Source organism: Temnothorax longispinosus, chromosome 6 (assembly GCF_030848805.1).
Source record: "Temnothorax longispinosus isolate EJ_2023e chromosome 6, Tlon_JGU_v1, whole genome shotgun sequence".
Lineage (NCBI taxonomy): Eukaryota > Metazoa > Arthropoda > Insecta > Hymenoptera > Formicidae > Temnothorax > Temnothorax longispinosus.
Window position 1 is genome coordinate 12,837,089 of NC_092363.1, and position 27,315 is coordinate 12,864,403.

Consider the following 27,315-nt stretch of genomic DNA (forward strand, 5'->3'; position numbering starts at 1 on the left):
TAGGTGTTTTAAGCCCTAAGTCCTAAGAAATTGACCAATCACAGTCAATTATTCTCCTCAAATTCAATTGTGATTGAACACTTTCTTAAGGCTTAGGGCTTAAAACACCTATTGTAGATGGGCACTTAAAGGGTATTTAAGCTCTAAGCCGTAAGAAATTGACCAATCACAGTCGAGTATTCTCCTCACATTCCACTGTATGGAAAAAAGTGGTTGGGATAACCAAGAAAATGGTCGCCTCGACCAAGTGCCTTGGTTATATATGCGCCAGCTGATTTCTTGGTTACATATACCAACGGCACTTGGTTAGACTGCCGTAGTTGAAACAACCAATAGTACTTGGTTGGACCATCCAAGAGAAATTGGTGTGACTTGGTCTCTCTAACCTATTGTTTTGGTTGGCTTTACCAAGTTAGTTGGTTGATGGAACCAACTATCATGGCTGATCCAACCAACAGTCGTAGTTAATTTAACCAACTATCTTTATTAGTGAAACTAATAGACAAGCACTAAAAAAATAAAACATTTTTTTTAAGTAAAATATTTTTTATAGCTCAGTTTATCCGTGAAAATATTTTCTCTTATAATAAGAAAGAATAGATTTGGCTTAAGTGCAAGGATACGAACACCGGGCGGCTAAAAGTCTATCCAGTGCATGAAAACAGCCCAGTCAAAATGACGTCAATATGACATCAAAATTGTTGTTTATCGTCATTGCGTCAAAGGAATATATCAATATGACGAAAAATTTACACCACCCGGGAAAAAAAGATTATATATAATTATATATAAATATATATGATTATATGTGATTATATATGAAATTTGGTACTTTATATAAAATTATATATAGGTCCACATATATCATTATATATGAGCATATATAATTCCAAATATAATTAGATATGAACAATAGATCATATATGCACTCATGTATGAATACATATAATAAGATTCATATGGAAGTATATATAACTCTATATGATTATATAATTTCATGTAGCGTTATATATAAAAAGCAAAATTTCCATACTTATATGTGATATTATATATAATTATATGTGACTACACATATAATTATACAGGCGATTACAATATATGTAATTATGTAGTGATACGGATCACCCTCCGATGACCTTGACCTTGACATATGTTGTCAAGGTCACCCTCCTGAGTGACCTTCAGAAGGTTTTAGCCGTCGCTTGTTAAAAAGTTATTAACAAAAAAAGTTTGGAAAATATAGCAGCTATTTTAAGTATTGGAAGGCATAAATGACTAATAAAAAAGTCGAAATAGTTCACGCATACACTTTCCATGCGAAACGAGGTGCCACATGGGTTCGTGGCGTGCTTTACAAGCTCGTTTATTGTATATTGCCACAAATATTTACACAGATGATCGACTAACTTATCTTGTTTAATACCACCTCTATCGTAAAGCATGCCACGAACCCATGTGACAATTCATTTCGCGTGGAAAGTATATGCGTGGAGGCAGTAGGTTCCGCCCCCTGCGGTCACATGGGTTCGTGGCGTGCTTTACGAACTCGTTTATTATATATCGCCACAAATATTCAGACAGATGATCGACTAACTTATCTTGTTTAATACCACCTTTACTTAAACGAGCTCGTAAAGCACGCCACGAACCCATGTGACAAATCGTTTCGCGTGGAAAGTATATGCGTGGAGGCAGTAGGTTCCGCCCCCCTGGTGGTCACATGAGTTCGTGGCGTGTTTTACGAGCTCGCGTTTATTGTATATCGCCACAAATATTCACACAGATGATCGACTAACTTATCTTGTTTAATATCACCTCTACTTAAACGAGCTCGTAAAACACGCAACGAACCCATGTGACAACTCGTTTCGCGTGAATTAAAATAAAATAAAATAAAATAAATTTTTTTTGTAAAAAAACTTGGCGCTGCTAAATCTCGAAATTTAATAAAGTGCTGAAATTTTTGATTAAATAAAAACAGTAACAACTGTGCCGCAAGCAACAACGTAGACCTACGTCAACTGTCACTATTTCATGTTAAAGTATTCACCGAAGGAAAGTAGACGTAGGGCTACGTCAACTGTCACTATTATTCAGCCAAAAACAGTTGACGTAGCCCTACGTCTACTTTCCTTCGCTGAATACTTTAACATGAAATAGTGACAGTTGACGTAGGTTTACGTTGTTGCTTGCGACACAGTTGTTACTGTGCCTGTTTCTTTTTTAGCTCATAAATTTTTCTCTATAAGAAATTTCTCAAATTATTAGCATATAATGAATTGGCTTCTTTCTAAGAAACTTTATAGGCTAAATAAAATGATGTGGAAGCAATATGCAAGTTTTTAATTTGCGTGTTTGTTTTTTTAATTTAAAAATTTTTGAGAAGTAAAATATACTAAATGTTTTTACTATATTTCTTTTACTATATTTCCATCTTTTTTAACGTGGGGGAAATTCTCATGGATCTTGGAGGGATACTTTTGTTCTTCGGTAAAGGTCCATGTAGCGGCAATGTGCAAAATTCTAATTTGCGCAGTTTTATTATTTTTTATTAATTTTTTAATAATTCGATTATATTTTTCACTCTTTCCTACGTCTATTTCATATAATATATAATTCTTTTAAATTTGATTGATTAATTTATAAGTTATATATAAACAAAAAAACCACGTATTAGAACATTCTAAACACATTGCCATATTAAGAAAATCGGTTATAAAAAATTTCAGTACCGGTTTACAAAAAAAATCGGTAACAAAAAATTATACACATCATGGCAATCCCCGGGAAATTCTAGTTTCTATATAATTCTTTAAGATTCGGAAAATTAGAAAAATTTTTGCACCGGTTTCAAAAAAATCGGTCCATTAATAAATTAATACCTCGCTATCGGACATTATACTTATTATTTCCCTAAAAATTACGTATTATTTCTCAAAAAATTAGACAAATTTCGGTACCGGTTTCCAAAAAATCGGAAAGAAAAAATTATACACATCATGACAATCCCCGGAAAATTTTAGCCCTGCTTTCTATATAATTCTTTAAAAATCGAGATACTGATGTGAGTTTCAAAGTTTCAACTTTTAACATGGGATGCCTATTCCGAGCTATTGTGGAAGAGACATTATAATGAATTGTGAAAAAAGTTTTCTCTAAATGTTTTTGAAAAACTAATGTGACAGAAGGAGCGAGATTACAGGGAATTAATGCCACACTTATATGTTCGTTAAACGTACTTATATGTATGCTTTATTTCTATGTATCACAGAACAACAACCTAGATGGCTAACATTAGGCAATTTTTGGCGTGACTCTGGTATAAGCAACCAAAGGGTACCAGAACTGCACCAGAACCAATAGCAACCACCGATAGCAACTTTGGTATATGTACCAAACTATACCAAACGATTGCCAAAAATCGCTTATACTCGATATAATGTTAGTGGCGCTAATTCGCGAACTCTGTGATAGGTGTCGTTACTATAGTTCTCCCACGTTTATTGACTTCGTTACCGGAATCCTATCGTTAATTAAGGCCATTGCACGTAACAAAATTTTAGTCACAACTATAAGGCCGTAAGAAAATTGACCAATCACTATACCTTATTTTTCGACCATAATGAAAATACTCGACTGTGATTGGTCAATTTTCTTATGGTCTTACGATTACGATAAAATTTTGTAACGTGCAATGGCCTTTACTGTTATTTATTTTAGGTTATATAGTCACGAAGATATCCCGGTGGCCGTCGTTCTTTGTTTGATTGACGCACCGTTTGCTCTGGATTTACAGCTGGATTCTGCTGTAGGTTCAGATCCTTCTCTTCTTCTATTGTTAACATCAGGGTTTGACTGGCTGATTGGAATGTTCACCAAGTCTCCTACATCCGGACTTTCCCTATTATTGACGTCAGAGGTTTGCTGGCTGACTGGAACATCTGGATTTCGGCGATCTTCATCAGTGCAAACGTTACTGATTTTTTCGGTTGTACTCCGGATGCTCGCAATTGGTCGATATGGCATTTGAATGTATTGCTGTCTTCAAGCTGGACCAAATAATGTAGTCGTCCGAATTTTTTAATAATTGTTCCTAGCTTCCACTGCTTTTTATTATTCGCCTAATATCGTGCCTGTACACGTTCTCTCACGCTTAGCTGTCGAGCCGGGCGTCTAGGTTTGATAGATGGCTGGTACTTGGGGTTTCAATGCATCTAGCTGGATACGAATTGGTCGATGTAGATATTATTCTGTAGGCAATTTCCCATTCTTCAGGGGTGTTGCTTGATACCGAAAAAGTATTTCCCGAACTTTATGTCGCATTCATAGGGGTTCGTCGATCATGGCTGCAAGCTTCTTCTTGAGTGTCTGAATGTTTCTTTCTGCCAACCCGTTTGTAGCTGGATGTCCTGGAGCGATAAATTTGGGAAAAATTCCGGTTTCTTTGCAGAATTGTTGAAATTCTTCGCTGGTGAAAATTATGGCGTTGTCCGAAACCATTACGTCCGGAAAGCCGTGCCGAGAAAACACGTCCTTTAATATTTTAATTGTTGATAGCGAAGTGGGCGCTGCCACACACGGTTCGATCTCGGCCCATTTTGATTTCGCGTCCATAATTACTAGGAAATAATACCCTTGGAACGGTCCTGCATAATCGACGTGAATGCGTTGCCAATTGTTATCTGGCTCCTCCCATGGATGTAAGGGTGCTTTCGGTGGACTGTTTTTCACGCATGCAGGATATGCACGGTCAAGTCGTTCGATGTCTTTGTCAATTTGTTTTCTACATGTCTCTAAAATAGACATAGCGACAAGCAAGCTGCTTCATCTCCGATATTTCGATGTGTGTGCGATGCAGTTCTTGTAGCACTGATGCTTGTAACGACAAAGGAAACTACCCATTATCCTCTGAATATAATATTGTTATCGATAGAAAATTTAGATTCCGTTGTGCTGTTTTTCTGTGCTTCTCGCAAAATTTTTGAAAGATGTTCGTTTTTACGTGTCTCTTCACGAAGGGATTTGCATGTGATCTTCGGAGTTGAAATTCTGAGTACTGATTCTTCGCAAATTAGATGAACTTGATGGAATCTTCGCATTTTGGTGAAAAATTCGTACCAATGGTTGATTGTCGGTGATGAGTTTGAATGGTCGTGCGAACAGATTCCGGAAAAAATGACTGATTGCAAAGACAATTGCTAACGCCTCTCTGTCAATTTGAGAATAATTTTGTTCTGCCTGTGTTAAGAAACGGGATGCGAATGCAATTGGACATTCTTGATCGTTGATAATGTTGCGATAATATTCCCGCAATGCCGATAGGACTTGCGTCACATGCGAGTTGAACTGGCACTTTGGCAGTTCCGGATTGAATGGCATGAGTACTCCATCACTCGCAATTTCTTGCTTGGTTGCTTGAGGTGAATAAAAGCTGCTTCGCATTGAGCCGTCCACTTAAAAGCCGTGTTCTTCTTCAGTAAATAACGCAACGATGCTGTGATCAATGAAGTGTTTGGGATGAAGCGGGCATAGTACGTTTACCAATACTAAAAATTTCTTTACTTCTTCAGTCAATGTTGGTTTTGGTATTTCCGTAACGGCTGCAATCTTTACAGGTGATTTCGAAATTTTGTTGAATTCGATGACATGCCCCAAAAATTCTATACGTTCTTGAAACAGAGAACACTTCCGGCGATTAAGATGTAAGTCGAATTTCCACAGCTAATCGAGGCAAGCCAACAGATTGGCTTTAGACTCTTCCTTTGTCTCTCGATGATTGGCGGGCGCGTGGATTTTGCGGAATGCGGCGCGGTGATACGTCGACGGTCGGCGCGGGAACACTGATTTGTGCGAGGCGGTATCGGAGATACGTGATCCAGGAAGCGGTACCGGGCGACCAAGACTCTCGGTGAGCGTAAAGAGCAACTCTCTACGCTAATTCGCGGTAATAGGGCTTGACGGAGACGGTGTTGTGTGGCTGAGATCCTCAGCGAGTCTAGAGAGTGACTCTCTAGACTGCATCGCGACGATTGGGTGGAAAACTGGTCGGGATCGAATTGTCCGTCAAGATGCGTCACTTGACGGAGCCAGAGAGCATCTCCTACCTCAGGTTGATTCGGTTCGGAATTCGGAATCCGAGAGCAGCGGATGATCGGTCGGATCGGCTGGCTGTCTCTCTGTGGAATCTTACTACGTCTAACAAACGCGGGTTTATATACCCTCGTGTCGCCGTCAGGTGGCGGCGGGGGTAGCGGCGACGGCGATCGCGAGCGCCGGGATTGTTCGGTACGGTCGAGTATTACGGCCCCGACGCGTCGCTATCGCGGTCGGTGGCGCTCGGTCGGGTTCGGCACCGCTCGGTGTTTCCGAGACGGTTGCCGCGGTAAGTTCTTTCGGATTTTTTGGATGCGGAATTTCAGTAGCACCTCGTGCTTTTCTTTGCCCGGTGGGCGGTATCCGGCTGATGTTTGCCGGGAACGATGCGTTTTCGGGGCACATCGTTACAAAGTCGAGAAGTAACGAGAGTTGCGAAGATTGTTGAAAATATCGTCGATTTTCCGAATTGGACGATGTGCACTTATGAGGCGCTCGTTCACTTCGACTTTGTAATCTGCGCATAGACGCACTCCTCTATCCGCTTTTGGAATAACCACCAAGGGTGAGCCCCAGTCGCTGGTTTCCGTTTTGGTAATAATTCCCGCTGCTTCTAGGGCTTCAAATTCTTTTTCGACTTGGCTGAAAAGTGCATAAGGAATTTCTCTTTTTCGATGAAAAACTGGCTTCGCATTATTACGTAATTTTAGAGTCGCCTTATAGTTTGGAATTATCAAATTTTTTCTTCAAAAACATCCTGGTATTCTGTCATGATCTCGTCGATTTCATTGATAGCTTGAATTGAATGCATCGGTGAGACTGTTGAATGCTGTTGATCAATCTCATTCAAGTTGATCTTCAGTCGACGGATCCAAGTTCGGCCCAAAAGTGCTGCGTATTCTTCCGGTACGACATTTTCCTCCTATCGATCGTCCTTTGTAATCGGCGTTGACCTTGATTTTCCTGTCAGGCACAAATACGTTTTGTGTATAAGATCAAAATCCTATTTTCACAGGATGTAGCGGAACGTCAAGTTTGAGTCTGGCGAATTGATCATCTCGAGGTAAAAATGTGTATCCTGCACCGGAGTCAATTTCTGATTTAACAGGTTTTCCTTCGATGTTAATCTGCGTATAATAACGTCCTGTATCTGTTGCTCTGGATGGTTGATTCTGGTAAATGTCAATTATACGATATATGCCATATTCCGTGGAATCTATTTCATCTTGTAAATAACTAGTTGAATTTTGGCTTGATTTTGATTTTTGATCGAGTAATAAGCGGATGCAGACTTTAATGACGTGGTCGGTTTTGTGACATCCGGAACATTTAAAGTTTAATTTATCTGACTGACAGTCTGCCGCTAAATGATTATTTCTGCCGCATCTGAGACATAACCCTTCGATGCCTAGTTTCTTGTAGTCGATTCTTGGTTTCGATTGTTTCTTTGTTTTTGATTGATTCCGTACTTACCTGTCTTGGGCTCGATTGCGGTTTCTTCGTCGGTTGTCGTTCTTCTTGGTTACTTTATTGATATTCGTGACTGAGGTTGGTGTGGATGTCTTTAGTGCTGATTCTTTTGAGTCGATTTTCGAGGTTTCAAGAGTGATGGCTTTAGATACAATTTCGCTAAAAACCGATGTTTTAGACTGTAGGAACTGTTCTCTGATAGTATTGTCCCGGATTCCGCGAATAAATTACGCTCGGATAAATGTATCCGCGATTGATGCCCTGCAATTGCACGGTGAAATTAGTTCACAATCTCCGATGTCAGTTCTAAGTGTGCCTACGAACTCGGCAATCAATTGCTGTTCCGTTTGATATTTTGATAAAAATTGATGCTGAGCTACCAGTACATTTTTCTTGAGAGCTAAATGTTTTTCTAATAAAGCCATGAGTTCTCTCATCGTACGTTAGTTTTCCGAGTAATCTCGGGGCTGCCAGGGCTGCAATCATATAATAATAATAATAATAATAATAATAATAATAAACTTTATTAACGGGTAATAGACCCTTTAGCGTACAAAGAGAAAAGAAAAAACAAGAACAATAAAATAAAATTAAAATTTTACAACATAATATGGAGAACATTCAGGTTACAAAAGTAGACGAGAAAGTTTTTGTTTAAAAGTTTATACAGAGCCACCAAAAAAGTCAACCCTATTGGAGAAATTACTTGCATATATTATTAGCCTATTTACACAAGTTTGCGCTATACAAAGTACGGTGATACCCGAGGTGGAAGATGGAGTACTGTCTTAATTCTCTAGTCGAAATATTAAAATAGATACGTTCCAACAAATCCGGACAATCAGTAGAGTGATTGAGAAGCTTAAAAATAAATGTAAGATCAAAGGTTAGTCTCCTACTTTCTAACGATAGCAGATTTAATCTACCTAATATAGTGCAGTAGTCATGGCAAGTAATTGACATGGGATTACCTAGCCGATAAGCAGCCATACGCAGGAATTTGTGCTGCACACGTTCAATCAATAACTGATGGCATTTAAAATACGGAGACCAAACTATGGAAGTACTCCAACTTGGGGCGAACTAACGTACAGTATAATAATTTTAAAGTGGTTATATTTTCGAAAAATCTACCCCATCGGAGGATGAATCCAAGCGTTCTATAAGCAGATAAAACTATTGATTGTATATGTGTATTAAATGATAAGTCCGCACTGAACAAGACCCCGAGATCTCGAGCTTCTCGCACTGCTGAGAGAGGTAAACCATCAAGAGTATAGTTATATAAATATGAGTTACGTCTATGAGAAAAATGAATGACAAAACATTTAGAGACGTTAAGCCGAAGACAGTTCCTCAAGTTCAAATAAGTCATGTTGTAATAAAAGTGCATCAGCAGGTCCATTAATCCGACGGTATAATTTAAGGTCATCAGCATACAATAAGAAAAAGCAGAATTTAATAATAGCAGCTATGTCATTAATAAATAAAACAAATAAAAGAGGGCCAAGATGTGAGCCCTGCGGCACTCCAGACAAAACATTTATACTTCTGGAGAAGCTATTATTAAACTTTATGACTTGAGACCTGTTTGATAGGAAGCAGGATATCCAACGCAAAAGAGAACCTCCGAACCCTAGAGATCGAAGTTTACACATTAATATTGTATGATTAACTGAGTCAAAGGCTTTTCTAAAATCGGTATAAACTGAGTCAACCTGGGATCCACTCTCAACAGCAGAAGTTAAAAAATCGTAGTAATTAACAAGATTTGTCGCTGTCGAGCGTCCCGGTACAAATCCATGTTGTTCTTTTATAATAATGTTTTTACATAGGGAGCCAAGTTATTATGTACCGATCGAATTGAGAAGTAATTTGGCAATATTTGTTGAAGTATGCTTTGTTGAAATTGCATGAATTGTGCCAATTGTGACGGATCCATCTTATTCATTTGAACAGTATACATATTATCGATTCTACTATTGATTTTATTCTTACCCGGGAAAAAATATTCATATCTGACGGTATATGAACATATATAAATGAGATATGAACATATATGAACATATATAAATGAGATATGAACAGATATAAGTTTTATATGCCCATATCTAAAGCATATATAATCATATATGGTTATATATCGCCATATATGATCAGATCGTACATTATACATGACACAAGATCTGATCATATAAGTTCATATATGGTCAGACATATTATTATGTGTAGCCAGATATGACACTATACATAATCGTATCTGGCCTTACATGGTCGTATATAAAGAATGTTCGGCCATGTATTATCAGATATAATTATGTATGGCCATACATAACTGTATCGGCACTGTATATGATCATATATGACAAGACGCGATGCTGTATATGATTGTATATGTTCATATACGGCCGGAAATGATATGAAACATGATCAGATCTGTCTATATATGACCAGATTGGGATATAATGATATAAAATGTCCGGGAAAAATATTCATATCTGACAGTATATGAACATATATAAATGAGATATGAACAGATATAAGTTTTACATGCCCATGTATAGAGCATATATAATCATATATGGTTATCTATCGCCATATATGATCAGATCTTGTGTCATGTATAATGCACGATCTGATCATATATGGCGATAGATAACCATATATGATTATATATGCTCTATACATGGGCATGTAAAACTTATATCTGTTCATATCTCATTTATATATGTTCATATACTGTCAGATATGAATATTTTTCCCGGACTTTTATATCCGCGAACAAAATGTCCAGGAAAAATATTCATATTTGACAGTATATGAACATGTATAAATGAGATATGAACAGATATAAGTTTTACATACCCATATATAGAGCATATATAATCATGTATAAACCTATATAGTCATATAATATTATATATGATCAGATCAGATATTGCATCTCAAAGTATTCAATAGATGGCATTCGATGGGATCTGTTTCTCGTATTTAAAATTTGACAAACAGTGTTATAAGAACGGTATCAAAAGACACGACACTGTCTCGCACTATAGAGCGGCACAATTTTTGTATTAGTTGTATCGTAGAGTCTACTTTTATAATAAAGTTGCATACTCTTAAAAAATAACTTTTGAAAATATATAACAATTTTCTGAAACTTACTTAAATATATATGTTCATACCTGATAAATATATAGTTCGTACCTGATCATACCTGATCAGATATTAACATATACAATAATACCAGATCATATATCCTCAGATCTGGCCAATTTCCATATCTGACCATATATGGCCATTCATATATGATCATATATGATCAGATATGAATATTTTTTCCCGGGACGTCAATCGGGTGCGTATTTAGAGGTTAGAGCCTGCCGCAGTTTTATCGTAGAAGTCCCAGCAAACACAGAATACACCGAGTGCGCAATTTGATAGCAAATTGCGCACTCGGTGTATTCTGTGTTTGCTGGGGTTATACCTTGTGGTCGTCGGTGTTCTTTCACGTAAGAATTTCGTCGTTTTACTTCGTCGGCAATTTGTTGTGACGGAAGGAGCGAGATTGCTGGAAATTAATGCCACACTTATATGTTCGTTAAACATACTTATATGTATGCTTTATTTCTATGTATCACAGAACCACAACCTAGGCTACGGTCAACGTGACGCTACAAATGCTTTGGAGCGTTCTTCTTCTCTTTCTTTCTTCATTGAAAAAAAAGAGAAGAGGAATGCTTCGAAGCATTTGTAGCGTCACGTTGACCGTAGCCTTAAGGTGCCAATTCATGGGACGCTGAAAAACAGCGTTGAGCGACGTCACGTGACATCACTATGATGCCAGCGTCAAGAAAGAGAAGTTGGATTTTTCCAACTTCAAGCGTCAAAGCCAAAGCAGCGCGAAGACGCCGAAATTTTGACGCTGTTTTCCTTTTCATGAATTTCAATTGACGCCGGCGTCAATTGTGGTCATGCGACCTTCTTGCCGCTGAAAATGAGCGTCGAGCGTCAGCATGAAAAGGCACCTTTAGATGACTAACATACTCGATATAAGCTGCGGTCCACTTGACGCTACAAATTCTTCGAAACATTCCTCTTCTCTTTTCTTTTAATGAAGAAAGAAGGAGAAGAAGAACGCTCCAAAGCATTTGTAGCGTTAAGTGGACCGCAGCCATAATGTTAGTGGCGCTAATTCGTGAACTCTGTGATAGATGTCGTTACTATAACTAGTATATGATTATGCTCCATAAAAATAGAAATAATATGCGATAAGTGTCAATACCCTTGTGGTACTCATTTTTGAGAAATACTTGTGTAAAGTACGCGATTTGATGAATTTTTCGCTCGGTTCAGAGTGAAGGCCATTGCACGTAACAAAGTTTTAGTTTTAATCGTAAGGCCGGAAGAAAATAGACCAATCACACTTGATTGACTCGATTATTCTTCAAGCGCGAGGAGAATAATCGACTGTGATTGGTCTATTTTCTTACGGCCTTACGATTATGACTAAAACTTTGTTACGTGCAATGGCCTTAACAGAAGAGAGAGGCGTCGGTGACTTGGCAACGCCGCATGAGTTCTCACGCGTGAAGCTATAACCTTTTATTTTTTAGATGTTATTATATGTAATATTTTGTAGATAAACAATTAACTTCAGTAAAATTTTCTTTTTAAGCATAAATATAAACTTTAAAATGTTATAAATATTTAAAATTGCAAATAATTGTAAATTATAATTTTATTTTATATTTATTTATTGTAACAGTTTAAATTATAATTTATATAAGTTATACTTATATAAATTCTGAAACATACATACATAAAAAATAACAGAATCATAAAATAACAGGATCATTCTACTGGCCACTAACAAATCTACCATTTTTTAAGCGATTATAATTCGACATTTCTGGTTCTGGATTATGATTTTGTGGTTGCTTTCATAACCTCACCCACGCCATGTAAACATACACGCAAGACGAGAAATGCGGTATTGTTAGATTGTTTCAAGCGACGCAGAAGGAAAAGTTTTGCGCTTCTGTGCATGGTGAGTTCTCATCTTAGTTCTCTCAACAAGAGGGACAAATATATGTAGGAATGATTCGTTCAAGTTGAACACGACTGGAACCGGAGAACGTCCTTAACCATGATGAATATCTTGTTAATCATAGCGGATATAAAAAATTCCTTTTGAGGGCTGAAAGTCCTAACAACATACTTAATTTTGATTGCAATGAAACTTCTCCAGCACGTTACATATCGTAATTATAATATGACAAAGTACGTGAAAATAGTTTTTTTGCAACTTTAACTTTAAATATCTCAAAATTGTGACGTGATAGAGCAATTTGGCAAACGGGGTCGTTATTCACTGTCCTAGAAAAGAAATTACTAGTCTCGTTTTGGTGTTCAAAAAAAGTCATTTTTTGTTGAACAGTGTGTAATTGTTTGTCGAAGAGAAAAGTGGTACAGAACTTTTTGACTTGATTTGATTTTAAGAATATGCAATAGTGCTCCAACTTTTGTAAACATTTGTATATACATAAAAGCTCGAATGAGATTTCAATCATGTAGAAAGAATCAGACATGAAAGAATATAAAATACAGTAAGTACAGTAAATATACATAAATGTAGATATATATATATATATATAAATAAATAAAGTATATACATTATAAGAGTAGAGATATACCTTCCTGTATGTATACTCCAATCATACAATTTAACAAGTAAATTTTCACTTAATAAGTATTCTAAACATGGAGAATGCGTTGCAGTGTTACCCTGTTGATAATAATTATGCGAATTTGAATCTCGTAGCTCTAGTATCAGTAACGTCACCATCTGGTCAACATGATTAACAACTCCAAGTACATCGTCTTGACTAGGTATCCCTTTAGGAGGCTGAAAAGTATACGAATTGTTAATTCTACTAAGAATATGATTAAGATAATAGCAACTTTCAGATCAATTTTTGTATTAACATCCATGCTTTTTCTTTGCCACTCACTTGAGTTTCTGAACTAATTAATAGGATTGTACATTGTCAAATATTATTAAGTTTTTATTTCAAAATTGTTTTTTTAATAATATTTATTTTTATATTTAAAATTAAGTTCTTTAAAAAAAATTTTAAGAAGGGTCTCTCAGTGAACTATTATACTCGAATGAGAACTCCCATGCTAGCGCCATAAGAAGAAAAAGTGATCCTCCAGGGAGTGATCCATGGTGGAAGGAAAACAAGGTGTGCTCGATAGAGGGATGTGTAGACGTCGCGACCTAGGCCAAGCGAGAATATTGGATATCATAACGTCATTGAATATTCTTTATATACGTGGCCTTCTGGATCAATCAATTTTCTTATGCTTATACATTATGCGTTATGCAAAAGTCTGTGTTTCCCGCTTAAAGGTCTATCCAGACAAACTTGCATAGGTGCATAACCATATGTATAAAGAAACGGATTGGTCTATTTCCTTATGCACATGCATATGGACCAATCAATTCTCTTATGCTTATGTTTATGCGCTATGCAAGTTTGTCTGGATTGACCTTTAAGCGGGGAGCACACACTTCTGCACAATGCATAATGCGTAAGCATAAGAGAACTGATTGTTCTATTTCCTTATGCATATGTGTATGGACCAATCAATTTTCTTATGCTTACGCATTATGCGTTGTGCAGAAGTGTGTGCTCCCCACTTAAAGGTCTATCTAGACGAACTTGCATAGCGCATAAATATAAGCATAAAAAAATTGATTGATCCATATACATGTGCATAAGAAAATGGGCCAATCCATCTCTTTATGCATATGCTTATACATCTATGCAAGTTTGTCTGGATAGACCTTAAGAGAGATACAGCCATACAGGCTGCGTTCCGACATTCATTGCCAGTGCTGAAAAGAGTGACCGCAAAAATAGCCCCTTTTTTCACCCTTGAATTTAGACTTCTACTTGGTAATAAATGATAGTCTATAATGAGGCATGTAAAGAAATTAAAAAAAAAAAATGTTACGACAAAATGGGTTCCGAATGAGTGCACAAATTAATGTAACCGTATACCTTTTTCACATTTATACTAACATATATTCGTGTATACCTGTAAATAATCACATAACAGCGAACGAATACGTTTTTTGAACCTATTATTATGTAAGTTTCCATTTCAACGTTTTAAAACAGCGAATACGCAAGTTGGTAAAATCACCAACTTTGACCCTCCATATCTTGAAAATAAAAAGCCGGCTCAATCTAAAACTTTCTGAGGATTTATGCCTCATTATAGACTATCATTTAGTACCAAGTAGAAGTCTAAATTCAAGGGTGAAAAAAGGGGCTATTTTTGGCCTGTTTTTGCGGTCACTCTTTATTTTTCACTGATTATGGCCGGTATTCATAGTTATTTAAGACCGTTTTAAGTTCAATCTTAAGATGTCATGAACCAATCACAGAGCTGTATTAGCGTCTTAAGGCTGATTTATAGAGGCCGTAACCGTTGATTTAAGCCGTAATCTTTAAGAAATTGGCCAATCACAGTCGATTGTCCTTCTCACATTTGACTGTGATTGGTCAATTTCTTAAAGATTACGGCTTAAATCAACGGTTACGGCCTCTATATAAATCAGCCTTTAAGACATTACTTAAGACGATCTTAAAGACTATGAATACCGGCCTATGACTGATGGCAGAGAACGCATGTAAGTATTGTAGTCGTGGACGTAAAGTAAAGCAGAGAAAGACGTAAACGTTCAATGTATGACTATTAACCTCATCTAAGTTTACATCTTTTTCTGCCTTACTTTACGTCCACGATTACGATGCTTATGTCCCGTTTTCTGCTATCAGCCTTTCAGTACTGGCAGTAAATATTAGAATGCAGTCATAGAGAGAGTGCAAGAAAAAAACTTTCGTGTTCGAACTCGTTAAGTAAATACTTCCAGATGTGCATTGAAACACGTTTGAGTTTTGTCGCTGAACATACCACTTCCGCTTTTGAAACGAATGGCGACGGTTATTCCGATCACTCCCTTGAGGATCACTAAAAAAGATGGGTTGCTTTGTAGCCATTAGAGTCTCTATAATAAGAGTTTGAACACCGCGTTGACGATTTTTCGATCCGCCATATGTTTCAACCAAGAAGTTAGTAGAGTAATGAGATAAAGCTATAAGTGGGAGTGAGACAAAGCTATCATTGGTCCGTCATTTAGGCCCGGTTACACTAGAGACCCTCTAGAGAGTCTCTAAGTTGCACTAACGTCGCAGAGGGTGCGTTCCATTTAACGATCACAAAGCTCGCGAGCATCATTCGTCCTTGTTTAACATTTGACAAACAATAAGGATGGAATCAGCAAATTTGAGAATTTAAACAATAAGGATGGAATGATTCCACGAGCGTTGCGAGCGTTAAGTGGAACGCACCCATAATATTTAATCTTAGCTTAAGGCCCGGGCACATAGAAAAACTTAGGGCCAGCGCACGTACGTTGCCGTACCGTCTTACGCCTTACGTGAAAATCTTGTGTTACGCAACACATGAGCTAATCTTGGGAGCTTTCCAGCAAGCGACACAAGTCGACACAAACATCGGTCTATCTTTTTTTTTTGGCAATGAGTAACAAAGATAAAACGATACTTGTGTTGACTTGCGTTGTTTGCTAGAAAGCTCCCCTTATGTGTCGCACAAAGTAAAACGTAACGTAACTAGTCTTACGCTACGTACACTGCCCGTCAACGATTTCTTCCCTGGGGCACACAGAAGTTCTGGTGGCTTTAATAAAAGTAACCAATAGCGTCTCTAGGCTTCTATGTTTCCCCCTTATCTCAGGAAAGGAATCGTTGATGGGCAGTGTACGTTACGTTATGTTTTTCTTTGTGCGTTGCCGTAAGATTAGCTTACATGTCGCATAACGCAAGATTCTCACGTGAGACATAAGACGTTACAACAATGTACGTGCGCTGGCCCTTAAGCAGTAAGACGTAAGCAGTAAGGAAATCAACAGTTTGGATTCTCTACCGTTTACGTTATGTCTTAAGTCCTTGACTGTAATTGGCTGATTTGCATACTACTTACGGCTTACTGCTTAAGTTTTTTTATGTGCTTGGACCCTTAACTCAAGGCACAAAAAAAGTTAAGCAGTAAGACGTTAGCAGTAATCAGCCAATCACAGTCAAGAACTTAAGACATAACGTAAGCGGTAGCGAATACAAACAGTTGATTTCTTTACTGCTTACGTCTTACTGCTTAAGTTTTTCTATGTGCCGGGCCTTCACTCTTCGTCTCTTTCTGTCTAGACAGAAAGAGATAAAGAGTAAGTTAAGCTAAGGGCAATAGAAAACGAGGGTTGGGCAAAATTCTCCATCTCGCTCGTCCCGCTTTCTTCTAGAATAGAGTTAGTTCACATTCTAATATAGGATATAGTTCACTAGGGTATCCTTAGATTGGAAAAGTACGATTCTATTGCGTTTACAAGAGAATGTTAAACTGGAAATTCTAACTTTAATGAAACTTTACCTACATGTATAATGTATACGGAATAAATAGATTAATTTAAAAATTTTTAGTAGGTGTCAAAAATAGTCTTAAGGGGTGAAATCACTCTTCATACATGGATCATCTTTCGGTTTTTAAAAATATACATAAAAAATTATTTCAAATATCAGAAAACATTTTATACAAAAATCTTACAGTCAAAACCACTTAACGGTTAGGCGTGTTTAAGTTTAGACTATAGAAGAAACTTTGTGGAAACATTCATACAATTTACATTTAAAACATAAATAAATTTTAATCTTTTAAATATATTTTTGATATATTTATTTATATTTGAATATTATTTTATAATAAATTATATTAATATTATTATATTTATTACTAACGTTTGTAATAAATGCGCTTATTCATTGTTAAGAATCTCTGTAAGCAAACTATAGTATGACAGCAGATTGGCAGCAGATTTGCTCAGATATTGCAACAGATCTGATCCAGGTAGTTTATATCCTTATTCTGATATACATATTTTGATTTAGGATTGGGGGGATATTTCTCTCGAAGAAGTAGTTAGGGCCATAGTGCATGATGAGGAGGCGTGGTATTCCGCGTTTCTTTTATTCGCGAAAGTGGTGATGCGAACTAAGGAGGACGATGAACGTCGGAGACAGCAGGAGGCGCCTGTTCTGTCCCCGATTTCTATTAGGGACGCGGACTCGGGGTAAACCCGATGTTGGAGATTCTTCTGATCATTGGTTTTTTATCTTTATTGATTTTCGCATGTTGGTTTTCCGACGTGCGTATGTGCTGCGGATCCGTTGGGTGGGTCCCGCCTGCCTGTAGGGTTGCAATCGGCCTGTCGTTACTTGCATGGCGGGCCGGTACACCCGGGGCGGTCGATCGTTTGACTTTGTCGGGCGATTGGCTTGTGGCGGGTCCCTCCCTTTGATTCGTGGCCGTGGATTACCGCGATCTATACCTTTTGTCTAGGCAGTCATTTAGCCGCGGGTTGTTTCGGTGTCCCTTTTCTACTCGGGAGTGGGAGGATGTCCACCACCGTAGAGTTAGCAGACGAATTAAATATTTTTGAATTATTTTTTGAAGTGAAACTTCTTTAGGCACAGTAGTGAATTCGATTCGCGACACGAAAAAGTGTAACGGAAGTGAAACTTCTTTGGTACGGTAGTAAGTTCGATTGTGCGACACAAAAAGTGTAACGAAAATTTGACCAATAGGCGTACGGCGTTGGCGAGACGGTTCTTCTTCTGGCACGGTAGTAAGTTCGATTATGCGACACGGAAAGTGTAACGAAAATTCGACCAATAGGCGTACGAAATGAAACTTCTTTGGTACGGTAGTAAGTTCGATTGTGCGACACGGAAAGTGTAACGAAAATTCGACCAATAGGCGTACGAAATGAAACTTCTTTGGTACGGTAGTAAGTTCGATTGTGCGACACGGAAAATGTAACGAAAATTCGGCCAATAGGCGTACGAAATGAAACTTCTTTGGTACGGTAGTAAGTTCGATTGTGCGACACGGAAAGTGTAACGAAAATTCGACCAATAGGCGTACGAAATGAAACTTCTTTGGTACGGTAGTAAGTTCGATTGTGCGACACGGAAAATGTAACGAAAATTCGACCAATAGGCGTACGGCGTTGGCGAGACGGTTCTTCTTCTGGCACGGTAGTAAGTTCGATTATGCGACACGAAAAGTGTAACAAAAATTTTCGACCAATTGGCGTACGAAATGAAACTTCTTTAATTGGTACGGTAGTAAGTTCGATTGTGCGACACGAAAAAACGTCACGAAATAGTGTCACGAAAATTCGACCAACAGGCGTACAAAGTAAAACTCCTTTTGGATCGGTAAGTAAATTCGATTTTGCGACTCGAAAACGCGTCACGAAAATTCGATCAGGCGTACGGCACTGGCAAGACAGATATAGTGAGAACTGCGTATAACACTATATTTTCGAGTTGCGGGCGGCTTGGAGTGACTAATTCCGTTGTTTTTGTATTAATTTCAGAAAAGTTATGGCAAAGCCTTGCCTTCAGAAGTTTCACTTTTAACGCGCGTGGCGACCACACGCATGATTTTTTTATATAATTTGGTAATTATTTAGGGAAGTTTGAGAAAATTATTTAAACATTTGGGAAATAATTTTTTTTGTTATTAACTAAATTTTATCGAGCGTCAAGTTAGCAGATAGCAACTATGTTTAATGTGTACTATAAATGGAATCGATTGGAAATCATTTGGGGATGTTTATTATAATTTTTATTTGGGCAAAATCGCTTTTGGCTTCCTCACCGATTTGGCTGAATTTACAGGTACGTGAGCATCAGAGAGAGCATGCGCAGTGACGTAAAAGTGCCCAAAATTTAAAATATACTATCCCAAATAGCAAAGCGTGTCTGAACAAAATCGTGCAAACCTGTGATTGCTTATAATGCTGGCAACTTGCCGTATTTGCTTCAATGATTTCGAGTAATTTAATATTTGAAGCAACACGCAGGCAACATTGGTGTATGTATTGCCAGCAATTTATCGGCAAGAGAGCAGCATCTTTACTTCGCGTTACTAGCAATATGATAGCATTGTGTGATCCTGTGAATTATTACAGCAACATGAATTATGACAGCAACAGCTCAAATTTTAAATCAGTTAAATAAGTGACGATTTTAGACTGCAGCATAAGTTGCCAACAAGTTGCTGGCAAGTTGCTATACAAAATTTTTATATCGCGAAGGCATCAACTTGCCGACAAATGCGGACTCAGTTGTCACAATTCTGATAGCAACACACACTATATTGTCGGCAACATGCCAGCAACGATACAGACACGTTGCAATCTGGGATTGTAATGAAAACCTATTACACACCATACACACACACACACACACACACACACACGCACACGCACACGCACACACACACGCACACGCGCACGCACACACACGCACGCACGCACGCACGCACGCACGCACGCACACACGCACACACACACACACACACACACACACACACACACACACACACACACACACACACACGCACACGCGCACACCGACACCGTTAACGACACCGACGGCTGTCGATATAACAGAATACGGACCCTGAACGGTCAACTGTCTTAGTCAAAGTTTTGTAGTAATTGTTGATATGTGTGTATAAACAGTATACACAAATAGGCGGGGGGAGGGGCTTCGCCGCAAGCGGAGTCCCTTCGCCCGCATAAAAAAACTAATCAAACTCCCAGCCTGATCCTAACTACTTTAATCAAGACGCTCGGACAAAAGCTCGAAAAAATTAGAAGCGAACGCCGGCCCACTTTGGGCCTAGGCTTAAAAATTTTGATATCTGACACAGGATTTTTGAGAATTTTTTCAGATTTTTAAATTGTAGCCATCGATATGTCGGTTTAAAAAATTATAACTAAATTAATTGTTAAAAAAAAACTAAAAAAATTTGGAGTGCATCTTAGAGGTAGAACAATAACATAAAAAATCGCCGACCAAATCCGAGAGGTCGAGGGTCAAACCCTGGCCGATTTGGCATAGAGAATGCCCCATGTATATATTATATATAATTCTTCAGTTTAGTTACCCCAACACAGAAATCCATGAAATTAGGCTCATACAGCATACGCTGTATTAATCATAACGATAATAAACCAGAAAATAGTTGATGTATTAAAAAGTATATATACATACAATTTTATGTTATAGGAAAGTAAAAGTATGCTTTTGTAGTTAAAGCAGAGAATATATTCTCTGCTTTAACCAAAAGCACAAACAGTTCAATACAAAGTATTCTCTGCTTTAACTAAATATACAAATAGTTATATTTTGAGATTGCAAATAACAATTTTCATAACCTGTCAAGTCGCTATAACTTTAACGATTAATATCTCGTTTCGGTGAGTAAGAGCGATACTTTTTCGGCCAAATTCTTTCGTTTCGTGCAAAAACACGTCGAATAAGCCTAATTTCATCAATTTCTGTGCTGGGACAGCTAAACTAAAGAATTACCATAATATAATATATTGGTATTTATATAGAATAGCTACTGTACCTAAAAAATTAATAAAAATAGGCTTATTCGACGCATTTTGGCATGAAACGAAAGAATCTGGCAGAAAAATGCGGCGGTCTGCCATGCGAAGCGAGATATTTAGCGTTAAAGTTGACGATTCTTAGGTTAAAAATCCTGTCATACCGACGTGATGTAGCAATCATGAGCACACACACATGTGTGTATGTCCTGCTTTATAGAAGTTGTGATTTTCGTTAAAGCAGGGCACACACACACACACATATGTCCTGCTTTATAGAAGTTGTGATTTTCGTTAAAGCAGGGCACACACACACACACACGTGTGTATGTCCTGCTTTATAGAAATTAGCCTATTTTTATTAATTTTTGAGGTGCAATAGCTATTCTATATAAATACCAATTTTTCTCTTTCTCTCCTTTTTTGGAAACACACCCGAGATTGCCGAAAATAATGTTAAAGAATTAATTATTAATATTATTAATTATATTATTAATTATTTAATATGTATACCTTATTCTTTTTCTCTCTACTTATCTGTTTCTCTCTCTCCCACACTTAGCGCTTAAAGGGAATATTAATTCTCAGCGCAAAATAAATAACTTCTTTATGTCATAGACAAAATTGTCATAGAATCTCACACGATAATACGCGTAGAGACCCTATAATAAGAGACCCGACAACTGTCCACAAAATGGCCGCAAATGCCGTGAACATATGGAGGGAGATTGCATCAGAAACACAGGACTCTTTACTCGCGCCGTAGCACGTGTAATTCGTACATGCCTGCGATTAACGGCGAGCATTTCTGACACGGTAACAAAGAAAGAATATCGAACGAATGAGGCCCAACGTATGCTCGCTCGTGTGTCACGTTGTGTCGCGGCCGTATATCATTTGTGATGCGATCTTGTGTCGTCGCACAATACACTGCTGTGTCGTGTAAGTAACATGATTTATTTATTTACACACATCAATCTGTGATAAGTAATAGCTGTATATAACATGTTTGCACTATTTTGCAGTTTGATTAAGAAAGTAGAAAAGTATTATCTTCGATGTATGTTAATAAATATTTACAATGTTGAATGTCTTTAACCTTATTTTGCAAAGTAATTAACAGCAATAAGAAATGTTTATTTTAAAAAATTGTGTGTAATATGTATAAATATATGAAAAGAAGAACAAAAAATAACTAAATAATTATTTTTATAGATATAAAAATGCCAGCTTGCTGTGTGTCAACATGTTTAAAACGCACAAAGAAAGGAATAAAAATTTTTATGGCTTGTTTCCCAACGAATCCAGAAAGAAGAGATGTTTGGATTGCTAACATAGGCAAACATAGACTAAGGAATTGGAAATCGACAATAGATCTGTTTGTGTGTGAAGTAAGTAATATGTGAGAGATAAATTAATTTCATTTGAGTTATAAAAATAAAAATACTGACAATATATAAAAATTTTTTATAGGTACATTTTGCAAATGATATGTGGGAAAAAGTACGCGATGACGGGAAAAGAAAATTAAAAGGCAACGCTGTGCCCACAATTTTCCCTGCTCAATTGGAAATGAGCAGTGCATCTATTAGTAAAAACGTGAGTTTCTTTTCTTTGCGTATCTTAGTTAAAAAGAGCAAAAAGTATTACCTTTTCATGAAAATAACGAACTTTTTAGGAAAAAACTAATAAATCTTCACAAAGGCAACCTGGTGCATTTGAAACATTTAATGTTCATGAAGACAAGCAGCAAGAGGACTGTCTCGGAGCAGATGTTCCTGATATTATTCCATTGACATCGAGTAATGTTGCAAATTCAATAACAATTTATTACTCTTTCTGTGGTTACAAAATTTGACTTACTATAATATATTACCATTATGTTATTCATTATTTATAATTACTTATACGACTTCTTATATTATCTTGTAGATTCCTCTATTCCTACCTATTCAAGAGAAATAAGCAACTAAGAACTTAATGAAGTTGAACGATTAAAGAAAGAGTTAAGGTCGGTTAACATCAGATTGCGTCAAAAACATATTTTCTTGTGTTAGAGCTAAACAACCCATTCCAACCGCCTTGTAATTCAAGCAAAATTTAAAAATAATCGCAATTTTAAAATATTTAAAACCTGTAGGTAATTCCAGCTACGAAGAAGACGACAGAATTATTGTTGGCGATTTTTTGAGTACACCTAAATCTAAAGAAATAAAAAACCGCTTGCCACTTGTTCCTGATTTGTCAACGAGAAAAATACACATAGAGGACATTGAACTGAATGTATTGTACAACATCGCCGGCTATATTCTCTCCCGTGTTTCAAACAATAATATTACTTATAAATTGTGTTTAAGTTCCGCTGGATTTCTCACATACAATCCATCCTCAAAATTTGCAAAATTTGTGTTGTTGAAATCTTTTCGATGTAATACGCTTTTTTTCGTAAATAACGCAACATTTGAGTATTTTCATCAGATGGAAATTGTTATGAGGCAGTACTTACCATATCTAAAAACAAATTTTGAAACGACTAAATTTGATTTAGTTCATTTTTTTCATGAAAAAATGCAGGCCATTGCATGCGAAACGTTGAGAAACTGTCACAACATAAAGAATAAGATAATGATGCGTTTTATTCGATTTCGACTTCGAATAGGGAATTCTGGGAGCCGTTTACCGAAAAAAATATATAATAGTAAAACTATGGCGATGCATGCGACAATACGATAATTTACAATAAATATAATATAGTTATATCATTATGTATATGTATGTATATATATATGTATTATATATATATATATATATATAATATTAATATATATTATTCATACATTTTTCATACTTAATTTATTATTATTTCACTTATATGATATATGCATGTTTCAAAAAACGTATTATTCATTACTATATTTAAATAAATTCGGAGAGTGAGTGTAATTCAATCCAAATTGTCTGCTTTTTCGCGCTGGATCAGCAAGGGTTCCTATTGGGCGGCGCCATTTTGTGGACACAAGTTACGTGCACCAATCACGCGGACTCCCAAGAAGTCGGGTCTCTCTTTTAGGGTTAAATACGCGAAGCAAGCCGCGCGACACATAAGCGAGATGATCAATTAGCATTGCGCTATAACGGCTTCAACATTTCGATACATTTATGTTCGATTGATATCGATATGACCTTTTTCGGGGCACAAGGCACAAAAATTGTCCTGCGCTTGGCCAGTTCTGAAAATTCTCGATTAAAAATCGATCTTCAGCGCCACGCTGAACGCACACCAATATGACCAATATTGTTTTTTTTTTGCGTTGATTTCTGACTTCAATTAATAGTTTACTCTAGACCTGTCAACGCGGTGCAATTGCATTTGTATAATGTAAGTACATATTTTAAATATGTATAGTTTTATAAGCAATATATCTTTTGATAATATATTTTTGTAACGTATATTTTAACGTAATTCTTATTAATATACATATTTTGTTTCAAATAGGTCGAACAGAGATAAAGAAATAAGGTCTAAATAAGATTCGGGAAGAAAGGAACTAAATAGAAAAGGTGAAACGAAAAAGTCGGAAGAAAGTCGGAGAAAGGATGAGGAGAGAAAGAAAGAAGAAGAGAAGAGAAAAGAAAGAAAGAAGACAGAAGAAAAGAATAAACGAGATAATTATACAGTTTAGGGGCCTCACCTCAAATCTCGATGTAATTATGCTCAATCGACGCGTTTTTGTACGAAACGAAAGAATCCTGGCAGAAAAAAGTGTCGCTTTGCCCCGCGACGCAAGATATTAAACGTTAAAGTTGACAGGAATCAGAGGTTATGATTTCGCTCATACCGACGCCATGTAGCAACACTGAACATGTCCTGCGGCCGCACGCGCATGCAAAACTGCGCCAATTTTAAATATGTATTTTATAAAACAAATGAAGCACGACAATGTCGTTACTGTCAGATGCCACGAAATTGCACGCCACGTCGCCACGCAATGTTAGGGCTGATAGAATTTGGACATTTGACATATAGTCAGGATAAGTTAATAGATTTTTTAATTCAGCATGGTGTCTTAACAGCTACAATTAAATGTAGTGAATGTGGTAGTGATATTAATATTGATAAAGAAACATTAATGTACCGATGTAGAAAACGGTACTACGTAAAAAATGAGCACAAGAAACATGTTTCGAAGCAGTGCAATTTTAAGAAAAGTGGCAAAGCTGGTACTTGGTTCGGGAAAAGTCATCTTGACGTGGCAACAATATGCAAAATTGTTGCCTGTTTTTTAATGTTGAGACATTCACGTCAAGATGACACACAAGATGAAACTGGCGTTTCGTCGCCGACCACGATTGTTGACTGGTTCAATTTTTGCCGAGAGGTAATTATATTTTAATATATTTTCATAAATACACACACACACACACACACACACACACACACACACACACACACACACACACACACACACACATATGTAAAATGTATGAAACAAAATATTAATAATATTGTTACGCTCCGTTCGTTTTTTGAGTCGCGCGCACTCGCGAACGCGTCCGCGTACTCCCGAGATCGCAGAAATAACCACTCTCGTAATTATAAAAGAACTCGGATTTATTCAGGCTGAGAACGGAATACAGTAAAGAGTTCTGGGAAACCGGTCCGAACGAAACGAGTCACCAGATCAATCTGACAGGCGGTAATTAAAACAATAAATGTCCCGTTGTCAAGGGACCGCTTCACGACTTCTGCGGAATGACCGCTTGCTTCAGCTCGGAGTTAAAGGCCGTCTCAGCGCGGGCATAACACTGCCCTCCCTCTTCAAGATTGTCGTCCCGACAATCCGGAAGGGCAGTTTCTTGACTGGGCGATCTGTCGTGCGATTCCAGGGTACCGGGACGACCTCCTGCCCTACCCTGGGCTGCTGCCACAGGTTACCGGGCGCCGTCCTCTTCTCGGTTCCAACCGCACTCCGGAAGTCCAGGACTCAGTCCTCTTCCTTGTGGGCTCCAGGGCAGGCTCCCAATCAGCTTTCCCGGGAAGGAAACTCCCGGGACCCAGAACGGCTTCCTGTCCCTACCTGAGCTGTTGCTGCAGGATTTCTCAAGCACCGTCCCACGGGACCCCAAGCTCCCCCCAGCCGACTCCAGGGTAACCCCCCAACCCTCTCCCTCGCAGGGATCCGCCGTCGAAGAAGATCCTCCTTCCAAGAAGATTCTTCTTCCTGCGCCCGCTGAAATCGTCTTCCTCCTCCTCAGTTCGCAGCTCCTCCCGAAAATCTTTGGACAAGGGGGGGTAACTTCCCGTGGACCCTGCACCCCGCAGGGCACCCCAGGTCCCCGCCCGGCATTTGCCCTACGGCCCACGGGAAAACTACGGGTCAAAAACCGTGGGCAGGCGGTCTTCTTTATGAAGTCTTCGGCTATCGTTGTTGGTGACGACACCGTGGAAGCTCTGCTTAGTGTTTCTCTCTTTCTCGAAAATCACAGAAAAACTTCTTTCTGCGAAAGAACAAACATTATACGCAGAAACTCGAACACACAAAAAAAAAGTTTTTTTTACACAACTTCATTTCCTTCTATTCCTCCTCCTCTTTCCTTTCTCCATTATACCCCACGCTCCTATCCTTCCCCTCCTCAAATCGCTTTTCAAAATCGCTCCTTCCCTCAAAATTTCCTCTTAGTAAAATTTTAACGGCCCTCTCTATGGCCAACTTCAGCGAAATAATCCCTTCTAGGTGAAGAGTCTTTCTAATAAATCCGTCCGAAAGAAAAGAAACAAATTGAGCGCACGCGATCTTGTCTCGAACCGCGTAAGGACACTCCGGATAAGCTAATCGAGAGAGTCTTTCCAATTTGTGACCGAAAGTAGCGAAATCTTCCTCGAATCTTTGCTTTCTATTCGTAAACTGCGTGTAATAATTTTGCGAAAGTTGCCCCTCACCGAAACGTAGTTCTAATTTGGACTTTAGTTCTTCGTAACTGAAATTCTCTAAATTTTCTACCGATTCTAGGACAAAACGCGCTTTTCCCCTTAAGCACGACGCCAAAGCTACGGTTTTGGTCGCATCGTCCCATTGATTCGCGCGCGCGATTAAATTAAATTGCGAGAAAAACTCCCGCAACGGAACCACACCGTCAAACGTGTCAGGTTTAAGTTTATATCCGATTTCACTGCGCGCGCCGTTTCCCGCACCAAC

The 27,315-nt window shown here is 37.8% G+C and overlaps 2 protein-coding genes across 5 annotated transcripts in view; one reads left to right on the top strand and one right to left on the bottom strand.

The window, feature by feature from the left end:
* LOC139815139 (FHIP family protein AGAP011705) overlaps positions 1 to 27,315 on the bottom strand; it is a 197,076-nt gene that overhangs the window by 138,723 nt on the left and 31,038 nt on the right. For all 4 annotated transcript variants that reach the window (XR_011732674.1, XM_071781805.1, XM_071781806.1 and 1 more), the window contains exon 2: positions 13,260 to 13,471. Coding sequence is in view for 3 of the 4 variants with exons in the window: in XM_071781805.1 (XP_071637906.1) it covers positions 13,260 to 13,471 (212 nt within the window). In the remaining variant the exon portion in view is untranslated. The remainder of the gene's footprint in view (positions 1 to 13,259; positions 13,472 to 27,315) is intronic.
* Positions 20,046 to 23,879, top strand: LOC139814574 (uncharacterized). Its single transcript, XM_071780913.1, has 6 exons — positions 20,046 to 22,060; positions 22,334 to 22,509; positions 22,592 to 22,717; positions 22,797 to 22,920; positions 23,051 to 23,129; positions 23,259 to 23,879. Exons 1-5 carry the CDS (start codon positions 22,021 to 22,023, stop codon positions 23,089 to 23,091), a joined length of 507 nt encoding a protein of 168 aa, XP_071637014.1. The 5' UTR covers positions 20,046 to 22,020; the 3' UTR covers positions 23,092 to 23,129; positions 23,259 to 23,879.